The sequence below is a fragment of the Indicator indicator genome, chromosome 10, assembly GCF_027791375.1.
Source record: "Indicator indicator isolate 239-I01 chromosome 10, UM_Iind_1.1, whole genome shotgun sequence".
Lineage (NCBI taxonomy): Eukaryota > Metazoa > Chordata > Aves > Piciformes > Indicatoridae > Indicator > Indicator indicator.
Window position 1 is genome coordinate 30,353,967 of NC_072019.1, and position 19,566 is coordinate 30,373,532.

General features: G+C 45.6%; 1 protein-coding gene across 1 annotated transcript in view; it reads left to right on the forward strand.

The window, feature by feature from the left end:
* Window positions 1-14,521, forward strand: part of C8B (complement C8 beta chain) — a 28,996-nt gene extending 14,475 nt beyond the window's left edge. The window contains exons 8-12 of the mRNA XM_054384572.1: window positions 1,418-1,546; window positions 2,878-3,041; window positions 6,238-6,391; window positions 11,420-11,488; window positions 14,370-14,521. Of these exons, the coding sequence (XP_054240547.1) occupies window positions 1,418-1,546; window positions 2,878-3,041; window positions 6,238-6,391; window positions 11,420-11,488; window positions 14,370-14,521 (668 nt within the window). The remainder of the gene's footprint in view (window positions 1-1,417; window positions 1,547-2,877; window positions 3,042-6,237; window positions 6,392-11,419; window positions 11,489-14,369) is intronic.
* The last annotated feature ends 5,045 nt before the right edge of the window (window positions 14,522-19,566 follow it).

Sequence of the window (19,566 nt, forward strand, 5' to 3'; positions counted from 1 at the left end):
TTTCCATGCTCTCCCTGGTGGTGAGCAGGGCTGTAAGTTCTCCCCAGGGTTTGGTATCAAGTAATCAAATCCATCATCATGTTTGCACTGTCTGTGCTGGAAATCAAGTCTGCTTTTCACAGAATGGTAGGGGTTGGAAGTGACCTCTGAAGATCATCCAGTCCAACCCCCCCTGCTAGAGCAGGATCACCTAGAGCAGATCACACAGCAACATGTCCAGGAGTGTGATTCAGTCTAGTGTCTGTGAAATTGCAGATGTGGTGCTGAGGGCCATGGTTTAGTGGTGCCCTGACAGTGCTGGGTTAATGGTTGGACTTGATCATCTTAAAGGTCTCTTCCAACCAAGCCAGTTTTGTGATTCTAGGTCTAGAAACTGGCCAATATCAGATGTATGAGAAGGACATGAGAACAGGACAGCCATGCAGTGATTTTTGTGTTATCAGCTCATGGAAACAGTTTTGCCATCAAGACATGCCTTCAGCTAAAACACTGAAGGATTCAGGAAGTGTGGAGGATTACAGCAACGATCGGAGAATGATGAAAAGAGGTTCTGGAGAGTCACATCTGTTCTTTTACCATGATAACCACTTAAATATTTTTGAGTAAAAGGACAGCAAGACATTTGAAGAAGGATTTTGGGGAAGGACATAGAAAGGATTTATAGATTTTAAGGGCAAATTCTTATGTAGCAGGAGAAAAAACATAGTAGAGCTTCATGGAGAGCCTTTCACGAATCACCTGAGGCTCTTCTGGCAGCAAGTATTGGAGATGAGGTAGCAAAGGGAGGAGAAGCTGCTTCATCTGTCACTGTCTTTAAAATCCTGGCTTCTGGGAATGAGTAGTCCATTGTCAAAGATGTTTGGTGTTGAAGTCCCAGGCAAGGCTCCCAACCATTACAGATCTACAGAACAGCATAGTTGGTACCCAAAGACCTCCTCTTTCAGCAATCACCTTGCATTTGCATTTCCAGAGTTCCAGAGTTTTGGAAAGTGTGGAGGTTTCATTCCATAGAGATCTGTTAAATATCCTCCCCCAAAAAGGTTTCTTCTTAAAAATCCTGACTTCTAGGGATGGGGATGGGTCATGGGGTAGTCCTTTGTCAAAGATATTTGGTGTTGAAGTCCCAGGTGAGGCTCCCAAACATTGAAGCTCTGCAGGACAGCAGAGTTGGTACCTGAAGACCTCCTCTTTCAGCAACTACCTTGCATTTGCACTTCCAGAGATCTGAAAAGTGTAGAGATTTCATTCCACAGAGATCTGTTAAATATCCAAAAAAGCAAAAAAAAAAAAAGTCTTCTTCATCTTTCCTGTTTTTCCCAAAGGAATAATATTTCTCAGCTCCCATTTTCTGTGTAGGTGGACAGAAGCCATCAGAAAGTGGTGTGAAAAGGCTGCAGTTTTCTGCTGTGTTTTTCAGGTTATTCTCTGAGTGATGTCCAGAAATGTGCACAGCGTGGCTTTAACATTGGTGTCAGGATTTATGATGTCTATGGGAGCCTTGGAATAACTGCAGCTGGCTGTAAATCCCTTTTAAAAGAGGTTGGAGGTAAGCATGAAACATTCTTGCCATTTAATTTCTAGCCTTTGTTGTAATGAAAAGAAGATTTTTGTGATCTTGCCTGCCTGAAGTAATTCTCCACTCCCTCACAGTCACTTTAAAGTCTGCTGGCTAACCCCAGCCAAGCTCAAAACAGAAATGGAGATGTCTCAAGCAAGGTTTTCTTTGCTGGGTAAAGAAGAAATATCTGCTCAGTGGCCCAGGAGAACGCAGGAACAGGTCAAGCATTACCCACCTGGCTGGTGCTGTGTTAGCAATGCACCCACCCCTCAGCAGAGCAGCCTGAGATGCTCCTTTTTAACCCAAAAATGCCCAAATGGGGAGCCAGGGAGGTCATGGTGTTGTGGGAGGCTCGTAGGACATATGGGAAGCCAGGGGTGTAGCAGTGGGAGGAGGGTGCACTGAAAGGGGCCCGGGCAATGTTCATGGTGGTGAGGAGCATCAGGCTGTGCAAGGACCTGGCAAGCTTATAACCATGGGGGAGAAATTTAGGAGGAGAGATAGAGTGAAGGAGAGGAGGATGGGGATATTGCTGCAAGGGAGTGGGAGAGGCACAGGGACATGTAGGTGTGCACCACTTGTGACCACCACTTGTGACCACCACTTGTGACCACCACTTGTGACTTCTTGTATCCAGAGAAGGGCAAAAAAGCTGGTGAGGGGACTGGAGCACAAACCCTATGAGGAGAGGCTGAGGGAGCTGGGGGTGTTTAGCCTGGAGAAGAGGAGGTTCAGGGGAGACCTCATTGCTGTCTACAACTACCTGAAGGGAGGTTGTAGCCAGGTGGGGTTTGGTCTCTTCTCCCAGGCAACCAGCAACAGAACAAGAGGACACAGTCTCAAGCTGTGCAGGGGGAAGTTTAGGCTTGACCTTAGAAAGAAGTTCTAAGAAGACCTTAGAAGTTCTAAGAAGATCTTAGAAAGAAGTTCTAAGAAGTTCTTAGAAGTTCTTCCCAGAGGGAGAGATTGCCCATTGGAGTGGGCTGTCCAGGGAGGTGGTGGGGTCGAAGTCCCTGGAGGTGTTTAAGCAAAGCCTGGAGGAGGCACTCAGTGCCATGGTCTGGTTGATTAGATAGGGTTGGGTGTGATAGCTTACAACTATGTCTTTAATTTTTCTCCACAAAGTTTGAGCAGATCGCTTGGACTTGACGGTCTTGGAGGTCTCTTCCAACCTGGCTGATTCTGTGACCTCTTTCCTTTGCCCTCTCTGTGGACTAGGTCATGCACAAGGGTGATTTGCTTTTAGCTTGTATCTCAACCCCAGTCCACACAAACACACCGTGAACAGAGTTGGCCACTTCCTGAACGTATTTTTGCAGACATCACCTCCAAGAAGCAGTTTGTGGAAGACTTCATCGCCCTCGTTCGTGGCGGAGCAAGCGAGCACATCACCACCTTGGCTTACAAAGGCCTGCCCACAGCAACCCTGATGCAGGAGTGGGGAGATGCTGTGCAGTACAACCCTGAAATCATAAAGCTAAAGGTACTGTATCCATCACCTCACAGAATCATGGGATGCCTTAGATTGGGTTGGACCTCAGAGATCATCCACTCCAGCCTCCCCGTCACAGGCAGGGACACCTCTCAGCTGTTCAATGCTTGGGTTGTATTGCAAAGTTTCATTTTAGGTTAAAATGTTTATATTTGTAAAAGGTGTTTGTTTCTCCTTGAAAATTCTGATTTTCCATTTAAAAAAAGAGAGAGAGAGAAATTCTAAAAAAACCAGGAAACCAAGCAAAAATCAACAATTTGGAAATTGGCTGGAAGAATCCTCACTATCAATCCAGGCTGGGGGATGAGGTGATAGAAAGCAGCCCTGTGGAAAGGGAACTGGGGGTGCTGATAGACAAGAAGCTGGACATGAGCAGACAGTGTAAACTTGCAGCCCAGAAGACCAATCACATCCTGGGCTGCATCAAAAGATGTGTTGCCAGCAGATCCAGAGAGGTGACTCTGACACTTTGCTGTGTTCTGGTGAGACCTCATCTGGAGTGCTGCATCCAGCTCTGCATCCCTTGACACAGAAAGGACATGGACCTGATGGAGCAGGTCCAGAGGAGGCCATGAAAATGATCAGAGGGTTGGAGCACCTCTGCTACAAGGACAGGCTGAGGGAGCTGGAGGTGTTCAGTCTGGAGAAGAGAAGGCTCCAAGGAGATCTAACAGCAGCCCTCCAGTACCTGAAGGGGGCTACAAGAAGGATGGAGAGAAACTGGTAGCAAAGGCCTGCAGTGACAGGACAAGGGGCAATGGCTTCAAACTAGAGCAGAGCAGATTTAGATTGGATGTTAGGAACAAATTCTGCACCATGAGGATGGTAGAACACTGGAACAGGTTGCCCATGGAGGTGGTTGAGGCCCCATCCCTGGAGATATTCAAGGCTCTGGGCAACCTGATCTAGTTGAGGATGTCCCTGCTGAGTGCAGAGGGGGTTGGACTGGATGACCTTTGTGAGTTCCTTCCAACCACAGAACCCTTCTGTGATTCTGTGAAATACAAACAGAGCCTGCCTGGTCCTTGCTGCAGTGGATTGACCCTCCAGAAGTGTGGTGGGAGGTGTGTGGGCAGGAGACAAGAGATATAAGAACCCTCCACAGCAGATCCCATGGACAGAAAATTCTCCCACCAGAATTTGCAACGTTCTTTGTCTTGCCTGGCACCAGTGACCAGGCTGCCCAGTGATAAACCTCAGATGGATGTAATTTGGGTTTGGTATCTCTAATCCTTCATTTCCATACCAATATCCCTGTGGGGCTTGAAGATCAAAAGTACCAGCAGAGTGTGACTAAATGTCAGCACAAGAATGCTTAGTTAGGGAAAACTAAAGCAAATCAGTTCATAAATCATCTGCTGAAGGGACTTGGCAGGTCACTTTCAGTGTGTTTCCTCATTTGTATGATCTGAATTCAAAAAGCAAAGTATGGATCACAGATAATTGATGAAGACCAGCAGGAAATGAGCACCTTTTCATTGAAGCATTCTATTTCTTGTAGCTTGAGCCTGTGATAGCAGCAGGGCCATCTTTCATGCTTTCTGTATTGCTGTGGCCTGTGTGGCAGGCATCTTTAAGAGCAAGGATGGGAGTCCTGGTGGACAAGAAGTTGTCCATGGGACAGCAATGTGCCCTTGTGGCCAAGAAGGCCAATGGGATCCTAGGGGGCATTAAGAGGAGTGTGTCCAGCAGATCCAGGGAGGTTCTCCTCCTCCTCCACTCTGCCCTGGTGAGACCTCACCTGGAATATTGTATCCAATTCTGCACTCCACAGTTCAAGAGGGTCAGGGATCTATTGGAGAGAGTCCAACGGAGGGCTATGAGGATGATGAAGGGACTGGAGCACTGCCTGATGAGGAGAGGCTGAGAGCCCTGGGGCTGTTTAGTCTGGAGAGGAGAAGACTGAGAGAGGATCTAATCAATGTGAGCCTGTGATCTGTGATCCTGTGAATTTGGGGTGGTCCTCTGGTGACACATGCCAGTGCTGTCTCACTGGTGTTAGTGGGTGACTGGCAGTATTGAAACCACACTGTAACTTCCCATTGTTCTTAGGGAAAAAAAATTAATGAGTGGATCAAAGTCTCCTTGGTCCTTCCTACACATTCACTGTGTTCACAGGGTCACAGGATATTAGGGGTTGGAAGAGACCTCTGAAGATCATCAAGTCCAACCCTCCTGCCAGAGCAGGATCATAGAATCCAGCACAGGTCACACAGGAACACATCCACATGGGGCTTGAAAGTCTTCAGAGAAGAAGACTCCACAAACTCTCTGGGGAGCCTGTTCCAGTGCTCTGGGACCCTCACAGCGAAGAAGTTCCTCCTCATGTTGAGGTGGAACCTCCTGTGCTGGAGTTTCTATCCATTGCCCCTTGTCCTGTCACAGGGTGCAACTGAGCAGAGCCTGTCCCCTCCCTCTCGACACCCAGCATCCCTTTATCTTCTCCTACCAACCCCACATCTGCAGGTGAAGATCACCATCCTCTCCTTTCTGAAGGCAGTGGAAGCCCTTATGCTGGCTTCATAGACAAATCAAGCTTGAAATGCAGAAGTGGCTGATGTGAAAGGGCAAATTTAAATTCTGTGACCATGCAGTGTGGTGTGGGAGGAATGAAGGAGCCCTTTGTGGGTGGGTTTTGGGGGAGGGGGGACACTTTTTAATCTGAGTAAGAAAGCACTCAGGAAACGTAGGTTTGAGCAAATCCGATCTAAAAATGTTGGTGTCTGGAAAATGGGTGAAAAAGAATTGACTGAAACTGCTGAGAAACTTTGCCTGTTTGTCAGCTAAGAGGATGGCATTTTGCTGGGCATTTGCGACTCCTTCAGTGGTGGAAACCAAGGGGATCATCCCCATCCCTGGAACAGGCTTCCCAGGGGGGTTGTGGAGTCTCCCTCTCTGAAGATACTCAAAACCCACCTGGATGCACTCCTGTGTGATCTGCCCTGGCTGATCCTGCTCTGGCAGGGGGGTTAGACTTGGATGATTTTTCGAGGTCCCTTCCAACCCCTAACATTCTGTGATGATTCCTGACCTGGCTGCGCTGTTCACGAGGAAACACCCACGGGAATCCCGGAGCCTGTAGCACAAAGCCCTTCCTTTCCCCCTCCAGCCGTGCCACCGCTGAGCCCTGCGCTGCTGCCAGCACTCGGAACTCGGCAATGAAAGCTGTACCCTTCCCTCCCGGCAGGCAGAGCCACTGCACCAGCTGCTGACTCGCACGGACTTTGCTCATGCCATCGCCGTGAAGGAAAACCTCCGACGGGCTCTGGATCAGTTTCAGCTGGAGACCAGCTCCTGTCGCTGTGCTCCCTGCCACGGCAACGGCATCCCCTTCCTGCGAGGTAGGAGGGATTTGCACCTCTAAAGAGAAATGAGCTGGGAATTCGTGGGGAGTTAGGGAAGCTCAGCAAGTCATCTGCTCCTCTTAAGGTTCTTCTGGTAGGGTTTTGCACCCTCTTCTTTACCCTCTAAAGAGAAATGAGCTGAGAATTTCTGGGGAGTAGGGAAGCTCAGCAAATGATCTGCTCCTCTTAAGTTTCTCCTGTCATTTCTTTTTCAGGTAATTAGGTTTTTTTTAAGTTGGTCTATTTTTTTTACTTTTAAAGTTAGTCTTAGTTTCTCTTCCTTCCTGCAAGGTAGAAGGGTTTTGCACCCTCTTTTTTACCCTCTAAAGAGAAATGAGCTGAGAATTTGTGGGGAGTAGAGAAGCTCAGCAAATGATCTTGCTCTTCTTAAGTTTCTCCTATCATTTCTTTTTCAGGTAATTAACTAATTAATTTTTTTTAAAGTTGGTCTATTTTTTTTTAATTATTATTTTAAAGTTAGTCTTAGCTTCTCTACCTTCCTGCAAGGTAGAAGCATTTTGCACCCTCTTCTTTACCCTCTAAAGAGAAATGAGCTGAGAATTTGTAGGGAGTTAGGGAAGCTCAGCAAGTAATCTGCTCCTCTTAGGTTTCTCCTGTCATTTCTTTTTCAGGTAATTAACTAATTAATTTTTTTTCCAAAGTTGTTCTATTTTTATTATTATTTTAAAGTTAGTCTTAGCTTCTCTACCTTCCTGCAAGGTAGAAGGGTTTTGCACCTTCTTCTTTACCCTCTAAAGAGAAATGAGCCGAGAATTTGTGGGGAGTAGGGAAGCTCAGAAGGTCATCTGCTCCTCTAAAGTTTCTCCTGTCATTTATTTTTCAGATAATTAAGTAATTATTTCTTTTTAGTTGATCTTTTTTTTTTTTTTAAGTTGATCTTAGTTTCTCCTTAATTTCTTTTTCAGATAATAAGTCAATTTTTTTTTAAGTTGTTGTTGGGGTTTTCTTGTTTGGTTGGTTTTCCAATTATTCTTAGTTTCTCCTGTCTTTTTTTTTTCAAGTAATTTAATTAATTTTATTTTTTAAGTTGGTCTTTTTTTTTTCTTTCAAAGTTAGTCTTAGTTTCTCCTTAATTTCTTTATCAGGTAATCAGTTAATTTAGGTTTTAAGCTGTTAGGGTTTTTTGGTGTTTGTTTCTAAAGTTATTCTTTGTTTCTCCTGCAATTTTTTTTTTAAAGTGATTAATTATTATTTTTTTTAAGTTGGTCTATTTTTTCCTTTTAAAGTTAGTCTTAGTTTCTCCTTTATTTCTTTTTCAGGTAATTAGTAAATTTAGTTTTTAAGCTGTTAGGGTTTTTTTCTGTTTGTTTTTAAGTCATTCTTAGTTTCTCCTGCAATTTTTTTAAGGTGATTAATTTTTTTTTTAAGTTGGTCTATTTTTTTCTTTTAAAGTTAGTCTTAGTTTCTCCTGTAATTTCTTTTTTAGGTAATTAGTTTATTTTTTTAACTTGTTGGATTTTTATTTGTTTGTTTGTTTTAATTGTTCTTAGTTTCTCCTGTGATTTCTTTTTCAGTTAATTAACTAATTAAGTATTTTTTTTTAAGTTGATCTATTTTTTTTTTTAGTTAGTCTTAGTTTCTCTACCTTCTTCTTTACCTTCTGGGAATTTGTGGAAAGTAGGGAAGCTTGGCAAGTAATCTGCTTTTAGTTTCTCCTGCCATTTCTTTTTCAGGTAGTTAACTAATTTTTTTGGTTTTTTCCAATTATTCTTAGTTTCTTCTGTCTTTTTTTTTGGTCAGGTAATTAATTAATGTATTTTTTTTTTAAGTTGATCTATTTTTTTTTCTTTTAAAGCTAGTCTTAATTTCTCCTTAATTTCTTTTTCAGGTAATTAGTTTATTTTGTAAACTGTTAGGGAGTTTTTTTCTGTTTGTTTTTTAAGTTATTCTTATTTTCTCCTGTGATTTTTTTTTTTAAGGTCAGTAATTAATTAATAATTATTTTTTCAAGTTGATCTAGTTTTGTTTTTAATTGGTCTTACGTTCTCCTTAATTTCTTTTTCAGATCATTAGTTATTTTTTTTTAAGCTGTTGGATTTTTTGTGTTTGTTTTGTTTTTTTTTTTTTTTTAAGTTATTCTTAGTTTCTCCTGCCATTTTTCCAGGTAATTAACTAATTAATTTCTATTTTTTTAATTGGCCTGTATTTTTGTTTCAAAGTTTGTTTTAGTTTCTCCTGTGATTTCTTTTTCAGGTAGTTAATTGATTTTTTTTTTAAGTTAGTCTTAGTTTCTCTTCCTTTTTCTTTACTCTCTGAAAAGAAATGAGCTGAGAATTTTTTGGGGAGTAGGGAAGCTCAGCAAGTAATCTGTCTTAGTTTCTCCTACCATTTCTTCTTCAGGTAATTATTTAACTTTTTTTTTTTTTTAAGTTCTTGGGTTTTTTTTATTTTGTTGTTTTTTAAGATGGTCTTAGTTTCTCCTGCCATTTTTTTTTCAGGTAATTAACTAATGAATTTTTGGTTTAAGTTGGTCTATTTGGGGTTTTTTGTTTGTTTGTTTTTTTCAGTTGTCCTTATTTTTTTTTCTGTGATTTCTTTTTCAGGTAATTAATTTATTTTTTAAGTTGTTGGGGATTTTTTTGCTTGTTTGGGTTTTTTTTTTTTTTGTTTGTTTGTTTTTTGTTGGGTTTTTTTTGTTGGGTTTTGTGTTCATTCTTTTTTTTAAATTGTTCTTAGTTTCTTCTGCCATTTCTTTTTCAGGCAATTAATTTTTTTTAAATTGTATGGGGCTTTTGTTTTGTTTTTTAAGTTGTTCTTAGTTTCTCCTGTAATTTCTTTTTCAGGTAACTAAGTAATTGATTTATTTTTTTTAAGTTGGTCTATTTTTTTTTAATTTAGTCTTAGTTGCTCCTGCCATTTCTTTTTCTCTGGTAATTACTTATTTCGAATTTTTTATTTAAGTTGGTCTAATTTGTTGAGTACCACCAGTAAGGACTTACAACCAGTAAGTCAAAAAACTCAAGGGATGAGTCTTTGACCACCATCTGTGTCAATTTTGTGTCAGATTTGTTCCTTCTCAATTATGCATTAAAAACAAAAAAAGACAAGAAAAAAAAATTGGACATCTTTAAGTCTCCTCCTTTGCCTTTTAGATTGTTTCCACCCTCCTAGAGAAGTGGCTCAGCTCAGCATTAATTAGTGTTTGCAAAAAATGTTTTGAGGACGTAAAGCACCACACAGGTGCCAGGCACCTTTATCCCCTCACCTCCCACCACAGAAGCTGTCCTCCTTTCTAAGCTGATTTAAAAATGAATGGGGAAAGAAAAAAAAAAAAGAAAAACAATCAAATTGAATTAAAAACCTCACAGAGAGCTGTGATCCAGGCTGCACCTGCAGAAGTCATAGAATTGTCAGGATTGGAAGGGACCTCAAGGATCATCCACTTCCAACCCCCCTGCCATGGGCAGGGACACCTCACACTACATCAGGTTGCTCAGAGCCACGTCCAGCCTGGCTGCAAAAACCTCCAGGGATGAGGCTTCCACCACCTCCCTGGGCAACCTCATCCAATGTCTCACCACCCTCATGGGGAAGAACTTCTTCCTAACATCCAATCTGAATCTCCCCATTTCTAGTTTTGCTCCATTCCCCCCAAGTCCTATCACTCCCTCACACCCTAAAAAGTCCCTCCCCAGCTTTCTTGCAGGCTCCCTCAGGCCACAAGAAGGTGTCCTTGGAGCCTTGGTCCCTTTGTTAGTGGTTGTCATCACAAGTCCTGATGAGCATTGTTATCATCTAACTGTATCTGATAAGTATCATTGTCATCTAACTGTATCTGATAAGTATCATTGTCATCTAACTGTATCTAATGCAGAAAGCATTGCTTCAGGTACCAGCCAGCCCACTGGAGCACTTAAAGGATTTGTCTCATGATTACCTTTAATAACTTTTTAGGAGCTCAGGCAGGTTAGGGTTTCATTTAGGATCTTCTCAACAAGAGGTTTTCAATGAATAGTTAGTTACCTAATTGGGAGCTCTCCTGCAAGGTGTTGCCATGGGGATGCACATCACTAGCTGAGCAGCCAGCCTGGGGTTATGTGGACTTCTCCTCTGCCACAAATCCAAGCTGGGATCATCAAATCCTACAATTGTCAGGGTTGGAAGGGACCTCAAGGATCATCCAGTTTCAACCCCCCTGCCATGAGCAGGGACACTTCACACTAGAGCAGGTTGCTCAGGGCCACATCCAGCCTGGCCTTAAAAACCGACGGGGATGGGGATGCTGCTGTCATGAGCTGCTTGCTCATGATGCTGCAGTTTGTTTCCTCTCAGCTCTACCAAGATGTCTCTTTTGGAGAGGAGCAGAGGGACCAGAGCAGGAGCCCTGGCTACTGAATGACTGCACTGGTGTAGCTGAGGTTGAGCTGCAGTGCAGTGGCAGGATGAATGTCCAGGGAGGTGATGGGAGTGAGAAGGGAGTCACAGCTCCCCTGCTTTATTGCAATTCTATGCTTTCACCATGGGAGAAAAGTGGTGGTTCTATGTCACCTGCTGTCCCTGCCTCAGGGCAGGTGAAGCACTGAAAAGAAGTAGGTGTCTGCAGGACAGTCATAGAATCAAGGAACAGTAAGGGGTGGAAGGCACCTTTAAAGCTCATCTAGTCCAAGTTCACCTGCAATGAGCAGGGACATCTGCAGCTAGAGCAGGTTGTTCAGAGCCCTGTCCAACCTGACCTGGAATGTTTCCAGGGATGGGGCATCTATTACCTCTCTGGGCAACATGGGTGAGTGTTTCACCACTCTCAGTGTAAAAACTTCCTTCCTTCTATCCAGACTGAATCTCCCCTTTTAGTTTAAAACCATCGTCCCTTGTCCTGTCACAACAGACCCTGCTGAAGAGTCTGTCCCCAGCTTTCTGATTGGCCCCTTTAGTACTGAAGGGCCACCAGAAGGTGTCCCTGGAGCCTTCTCTTCTCCAGGCTGAACAATCCCAACTTTCTCAGCCTTTCTTCATAGGACAACTTGACTTGAAGTCTCTAATGCCCCCCTCTCTGTTTGTTTTCAGGAACCCAGTGTGAATGCTTATGTCCCCTGGGCTACAGTGGCACTGCTTGTGAGATCAGCAAGAGGAAAGGTGAGGTGGACCCCAAGCCCAAGGAGACAGCCCCAGCTGTATTTAGGGGTGTCCCAGTGGGGATGGGAGCTGATGAGTGGGCAGTAACACCTTGTGCTGGCTGTCCCCACCTTGCCCAGCCCAGTGCACAAGAGGTGTGGTAGGTTTAGGCTGTACCTTTAAAATCTCAACCCACCACAAGGGTTAGGGTCCTGCAAAGGTGACATTTTGCCCACTTCTACATTTCTCTGCACTCAAACAGAGGTGGCTTTGCTTTTACAGATGCACAGGTTGCATCAGGTTGGAAGGGACCCTCAAAGGGCATCTTGCCCAACCCCCTGCAGTCAGCAGGGACACCTCCAACTAGAGTAGGCTGCCCAGGGCCACATCGAGTCTGATCTTGAATGGGGCCTTAACCACATCCCTGGGCAGCCTGTTCCAGTATTTCACCACTCTCATTGTGCAGAACTTCCTTCTAATGTCCAACCTAAATCTCCTCTGCTCCAGTTTCAAACCATTGGCCCTCATCCTATCACCCCAAGCCCTTCTAAACAGTCATTCCCCAGCCTTCCTCTAGGTCCCCTTCAGATACTGAAATGCATCTCTAAGGTCTCCTCAGAGCCTTCTCCTCTCCAGGCTGAACAGCTCCAATTCTTTCAACCTGTCTTCACAGCACAGGTGCTCCAGCCCTCTGCTCATCTTGGTGGCCTCCTCTGGACCCGCTCAAGCAGGTCAAAGCTGCTTAAACACCCCTTGCAATTGCATCAGAATACAAACTCCTGCCTAATTTACAATCCATGACAAGCCTCAGGTCTTCCCCAACAGCTCTGTTCCTGAGGTTTTTCCCTTTGATACAGCCAGCATGTTGCAAACTGTTTCCCCCTAGATATGCCACCATGCATTTTAATCTTAAAATCTTATTATGTTGTTTTGAAGCATTTACTAACGCTTCTTGGTCACATTACATCACTTGCTGTCTCCTGACTGATGTTCTTAACTCCTTCTAGTTTAGGCTGATCTGTGAATTTAATCATTTTGTTTACTTCCTCCAGCTCATTAATTTAGCTGCTAAATAATACCAGATCTCAGGCACCCAGAGCTCTGGCACCATCCCCCAATTTGATGCACTGCATTTATCATTGTGCTTTGTTTACACTCTTTTAGCCAGTTCTCATTCTGCATGGCTGTGTCCTAACTAAGCCAGGCTGAAATTAATTTTAAACCAAGATTTTCACCCAGCAGAGTGTCAGTTTTGGAGGTGTTTCTTGGGATAGTTAGCATCTGGGGAGCTGCTTGCACCTTGTTCCAGTCTGCTTACCACACATGCAATTGCATCCATCCCTCCCATATCTTGCATCCATCCACCTGTCAGCTTCATTTCACAGAACCATAGAATGGCTCAGGTTGGAAGGGACCTCAGAGATCATCTACCTGCCATGGCCAGGGATGCCTCTCAACTAGACTCAAGGTCCCAGCCAACCTGGCTTTGAACACCCCCAGGCAGGAGGCATCCACAACCTCTCAGCCTATTCCAGAGTCTCACCACCCTCCTACTGAAGAACTTCTTCCTAAGCTCCAGTCTAACCCTGCTCTCCCTCAGCTTCAAACCATTCCCCCTTGTCCTGTCTCTAGACACCCTGATGAAAAGTCCCTCTGCAGCCCTCCTGTAGGAGCCCTTCAACTATTGGAAGGCAGCTCTAAGACCCCCCTGGAGTCTTCTCTTCCCTAGGCTGAACACCCCCAGCTCCCTCAGCCTATCCTCCTGCCAGAGGTGCTCCAGCCCTTGGATCATCTTTGTGGCCTCCTCTGCTCTGTGTCCTTCTTATGCTGGGGACACCAGAACTGGACACAGCATTTGAGGTGAGGCTCTCACAAGAGCAGAGTAGAATTTCTCCCTCTCCTTTCCTCTATTTTTATGCATTGCTTTTGTGTTCAGCTCCATGATTCTCAGGCTTTTGAGTTTATGTCACTCAGGTGCTCAGGGTCCAGAAGAAACACTGTAATACAAAAAGAAGTGGATAGAAAGCTGAATATTCAAGGTGTTGTTCATTGAAGAAGAACATGATAACGTTTGCCCTAGCACCTCAGCATGTGGCTGACACGACTTTGGTTGCTGTTTTTCTTACCTAGGGTTGGGACTGAGTCCTACAAACAAATAGAAAGCTAATTGATTTATTATTTTTTCCCCATGTCCATGCTACATGAAGTAGTTTGAAGAAACACTGGAGAGGATTAGCATCTTTGAAGCCATCACTCACTGTTAATGACTCACCTGTGGTGTTAGTGGTGTGGGCAGGGGCAGAGCTGTTGGTATTTTGATATGATTGGGACATGGATCTGCTGGAGGGAGTCCAAGGGAGGGCTACCAGGATGCTTAGGCGACTGGAGCACTGCCCTGTGGGGAGAGGCTGAGAGCCCTGGGGCTGTTTAGTCTGCAAAAGAGAAGACTGAGAGAGGATTTAATCAATATCTATAAATATCTGAGGGCTGGGGGTCAAGAGGGAGGGGACAGGCTCTGCTCACTTGCACCCTGTGATAGGACAAGGGGCAGTGGATGTAAACTACAGCACAGGAGGTTCCACCTCAACATGAGGAGGAACTTCTTCACCGGGAGGGTCCCAGAGCACTGGAACAGGCTGCCCAGAGGGGTTGTGAAGTCTCCTTCTCTGGAGACTTTTCAGACCATCTGGATGTGTTCCTGTGTGACCTGTGCTGGATTCTATGATCCTGCTCTGGCATAGGGGTTGGACTTGATGATCTTTGGAGGTCCCTTCTAACCCCTAGCATCCTGTGAACCTGTGATTTATGGAAGCTGGAAGCTGGGGAAAAAAAAAAAAAAAGTGCTTTATCCTGACAGTTCTTGGATTCATTTTTTTGGTTGTTTCTTTGTTGTTTTTTCCAGATGCTGCTGTTAATGGAAATTGGGGCTGCTGGGCCAGCTGGTCTCCATGTTCAGGAGGTCAGCAAAGAAGGAGACGACAGTGCAACAACCCTGCCCCACAGAATGGTGGTTCACCATGCTCAGGGCCAGATGCTGAGACAGTCACTTGCTAGAGGGACTCCTTAGAAGAGCAGGTTTACATTGGATATTAGCAACAAGTTCTTTACTATGAGGGTGGTGGAACAGGTTGTCCAGGGAGGATCATTCCAGGGACCTGCTTCCTGCAGCTTTGGTGGCGGTTAATCAATTTTGTGAAGACATTTTGTGAAGACACTGGAGACTCACTGTAAAATAACCAGCAACATCTTTGTGCCAGGAAAACAATTCCACCAGTGCAAAGCTGCTCAGAAGTCTGGTGAGGCTGCTAACATCTTGATCTTCCAGTACCTGAAGGGGGCTACAAGAAGGCTGGAGAGAGACTGTTTGCAAAGGCCTGCAGTGATAAGACAAGAGGCAATGGCTTCAAACTAGAGAAGAGGAGATGTAGATCGGATGCTAGGAACAAGTTCTGCACCGTGAGGGTGGTGGAGCACTGGAACAGGTTGCCCAGGGAGATGGTTGAGGTCCTATCCCTGGAGATATTCAAGGTGAGGCTGGACAGGGCTCTGGGCAACCTGATCTAGTGAGGATGTCCCTGCTGACTGCAGAGTGGGTTGGACTAGAAGACCTTTGAAGGTCCCTTCCAGCCTGGACCATTCTGTGATTCTATGATTCTGTGATTCATGAGGAACTTACACAAATGCCATGAGCAGTTGGCAGACTGAGTGGGAAGTTGTTACCTGACTGGCTGGCTGAGCTGGCTTCACTTTGAGTGCAGGTCTGATCCAAGCTGGAAACATTTCAGAAGGCACTGGGATTTGGGTGTGTGTTGGAATCACTCCTTCAGGCACTCTTTGCAGCAGTCCCCTGGGGGTTGTATGTGCTTGCTGTTGTTAATATTTTGCCTTTTCTCTGCCTTTACTGCAATGGGCTGACTCAGACCAGCTTTTTCTCCTGCTTTCTTTGGTAGCTGCCCCATTTCAAGGTTTTGCTGCCTTGTTTTTGCAGGTCCCTTTGAGATCAGGGAAGCTTGCTTGCTCTTAGGTGCACCAGAATGTGTGCTAATATGCAACTTCTGTGAAGGCAGCTGTGGCATGTGGAGCAAAAGACAGCACATTAAAGTCTGGATCTCAGTGAGCACAATAGTATCTAATGTGACATGTAAAGCTGCTGTGCCTCACTGCTCCAGTTTCCCAATTTATTTTATTTAGCTTAAATTGTTTGCTGTGTCAGGAGTTGTCTTGAAGGAGTGAAAGCCAAATGGTGAAGAGTAGTCTGGTGACACCAGAGTATCGTTCACATGTGCAGCAGTTGTTCTCCTGCCACAGCAATGAGCTTCCTCCTGTGCTTTTCTGAAGCAGAACAGATACACTGGGAGTACTGGGTGCACCCCAGTATGCTCCTGGTTCCTTGGGCGTGGGAGGAAAGGACTCAGGGATGCTGCGGTGATGGGGAACTGGAAAGCAGCTGCTTCTGCTGCTTGGGGATATTGGAAAGCATAGAATCATGGAATGGTTTGGGATGGAAGGGACCTCCAAAGGTCATCAAGTCCAAGCCCCCTGCAGTCAGCAGGGACATTCTCCACTAGATCAGGTTGCCCAGAGCCCTGTCGATCCTTACCTTGAATATATCTCCAGGGATGGGGCCTCAACCACCTCCCTGGGCAACCTGTTGCAGTGTTCCACCACCCTTATGGTGAAGAACTTGGTCCTAACATCCATTCTAAACAGTCCCTCTGCAGCCTTCTCACAGGCCTCCTTCAGGCACTGGAAGGCTGCTATGAGGTCTTCCTGGAGCCTCCTCTTCTCTAGGCTGAACAAGCCCAGCTCCCCCAGAACTCCCAATGAGATCCACCAGAGCTCTCCCATGAGAGATGATGCAGGAGGGGCTGCACCCTGACTAGGGGATGTCACTCCAGGGCATCAGGACCCTCTGCTAGAGCAGGATAAGCCTCCAGCTTTTCTGTCATGAGCAAATCAAACATCTTTGCACCTCCCTTGAGGTTTTCTGCCCTTAGTAGTTGCCTTTGCTCCAGACAGGCTCTGGTTGATCAGTCTGATCCCATGAAAGCTTAGAGGCTTTCAGCAGCTGCATGGCTACTCTGCTCAGGTTGAGACATCTGAGATGGAGAATTTCCTGTGCAAAAGAGCCCAAGCACAGTAAGTGGTTTGCCCTTAGTGACCATCCCTGGAGCTGTGCATTGCCCACTGAGAGGAACTTAGAATATTTGTGCCCCATTTGATACCTGGCTGGAGCCTGGACCATTCCAGGGTCCTGCTTCCTGCAGCTTTGGTGGTGGTGGTTAATCAATTTTGTGAAGACGTTTGATGGGACATACTGTAAAATAACCAGCAACATCTTTGTGCCAGGAAAACAATTCCACCAGTGCAAAGCTGCTCAGAAGTCTGGTGAGGCTGCTAACATCTTAACCTTCCAGTACCTGAAGGGGGCTACAAGAAGGCTGGAGAGAGACTGTTTACAAAGGCCTGTAGCGATAAGACAAAGGGGCAATGGCTTCAAACTAGAGAAGGGCAGATTTAGATTGGATACTAGGAACAAGTTCTACACCATGAGGGTGGTGGAACACTGGAACAAGATGCCCATGGAGGTGGTTGAGGCCCCATCCCTGGAGATATTCAAGGTGAGGCTGGGCAGGGCTCTGAGCAACCTGATCTAGTTGAGGATGTCTCTGCTGAGCACAGAGGGGGGTTGGACTGGATGACCTTTGAAGGTCCCTTCCAATCCAGACTATTCTATGATTCTAACATCTGCAAGGTCAGGCACTCTTCTGAAGGGGGCTACAAGAAGGCTGCAGAGGGACTGTTTGCAAGGGCCTGCAGTGATAAGACAAGGGGCAGTGGTTTGAAATGAGGGAAGAGGAGATTCAGGTTGGATGTTAGGAACAAGTTCTGCACCATGAGGGTGGTGGAACACTGCAAAAGGTTGCCCAGGGAGGCATCTGGAGCCTCATCCCTGGAGATAGTCAAGGTCAGGCACGACAGGGCTCTGGGCAACCTGATCTAATGGAAGATGTCCCTCCTGACTGCAGGGGTGTTGGGCTAGATGACCTTTGGAGGTCCCTTCCAACCCAGCCCATTCTATGACTGTAACATCTGCAAGGTCAGACACCCTTCTGAGAGCTTTAGGCAGTGATGGTGATGATGGGTTGGCCTCACCAGAGACCAGAGTGACACTGTCTAGGTGTGATTCTTGTTAGTAGAAGTTGTTCTTGTTAGAACAACTCAGGCTGTCTGACATCCGAACAGTGCAGTGTGCAGTTAGTCATAGCCCTCCTGCTGCCTCCACCACTCATTGACAAGGTTTCTGTGCCAGCTTTAAGAAAAGGGAGAGCTCATGGCATATGTAAAAGAAGAGTGCTCTGCACTCATTATGGGCTTCAGAACTGAGCTGCCAATGCAAGGTATTTCTGCTCCCCACTGCGTCAGCTGGGGTAGATTTTGCGTGGTACAAATTCTCCAAGGGGTTCATTCTGGGTTGTGTGCAAAGAGGTCACTGCTGAAGTGGTCTGTGAGCATCTTCAGAGCTTTTTAAAGGGCTGCTTGTTACATTGTGAGAGCTGACATCCCCCTCCCACACTGAGAACAACCAGGCTAGCTCAGTCTGGAAGCAAACGAAGCTGTATTTCCAGGCAAAACTACGATCTATGATGAAATGCAATGAAGATGTACAAATAGACACTACTCACAACATTCACAAATATGTACAATCAACAGAAAAACACAACCAAACCTCCCTGGCTTCCCCCACAAGGGGCCAAGCCAGAAGGACTTCCCTCAGACCTCCCTGGGAGAAGGCAGAGAGAGCCAAGAAGCAGAGAGGCTGTTAGACATAGCTTGTCAAGGTCAGTATGTGGAGGTGAGTGTTACCTTCCCAAGGCAGAAGGAGAAGAAGAGAGAAGCAGAGCAAGCTGAGACTGAGTGACTTTGTTTTCACAGTCTCACAGTATTTCAGAGGTTAGAAGTGACCTCAAGAGATCATCAGGGCCAACCCCCCTGCCAGAGCAGGATCACCTAGGATAGTCTGCACAGGAATGCTTCCAGATGGGTTTGGAAAGTCTCTAGAGAAGGAGACTCCATAATACCCCTGGAGGGCCTGTTCCAGCCTGTTTTGAGTACTGATTCTTAACCATTTCTCTCTCCCCACTGGAAGTGTTCAGAATAATCATTATTTTGCTTTCCTACACCCAATAGTGATTTATTTGCATCCTTTCACTTTCTCTGCTCGAACTTCGTGAGAAGCAAAATTAAAGACAGCCTTAAAACCATCACACTGCTGTAGAAGCTGTGCAGCAGAGGACCCTGAGCGTGGTTGATGGGTGTGAGGACAGTGTGCTTCTTGAAGAGGAGCATCAATGGAATCTGTGGCAGTTCAGGCTGGGTGCCTCCTGTTACTGCCACCTAAGTTACAACTCTGGTGTCCTGAGTGTCCAACCCATTAAAGGTGGACCCAGGAAGCAGCATATTTCTACCCAGAAATCCTGCACCCTAGAAATTCATCTCCAAAGTCATTCTCTTCCTCTTTCTTCCCTCTCTGCTCCTGTGGGAGATGCTCCCTTGTCAGGTAACAGTGGGGGAGTATCTCAAGGCCTCTTAGACCTCATGCCAGGAGGAGAAGGGGGGGAGCAGTCTCAGATCTGGCCAGCCTGAGACTAACCTAGCAGTGGGGGGGGGAAAGAAAGAGCCCTGGGGGGTTTTTGGATAGACCTTCAGATGGAGAGAAGGGAAGTGTTGGGAGGCCTTTGTGTGTGGTGTAAGGGACTCTATATGCTTTGGGATATCTTTGCCACTATGCTTTGTAGTTTTCTGTAAACCACCAACTGCTTTTCCATTTAAACTTTCCATCACTCTCCAGTCCACTTGTGTGAGCATCATTCTTTTGTCCCTCTCGGGGCAACAGAGGATCTGTCTGGCTCTAAACCAGGGCATTAATCTCATAAAGGAACTTTTTCCAGGTGAGTTGAGTGCTTTCTGTCAGTTTGACCTCCCTTGATCATCAGACTGGAGTAAGCCATGGTACATCTCTCCACCACTGCAGCAAACAGAGCCAGAGGCAGCAGCATGGGACTGTTGTTCCCAGATGAGGAAAGGCCAGATTTTCT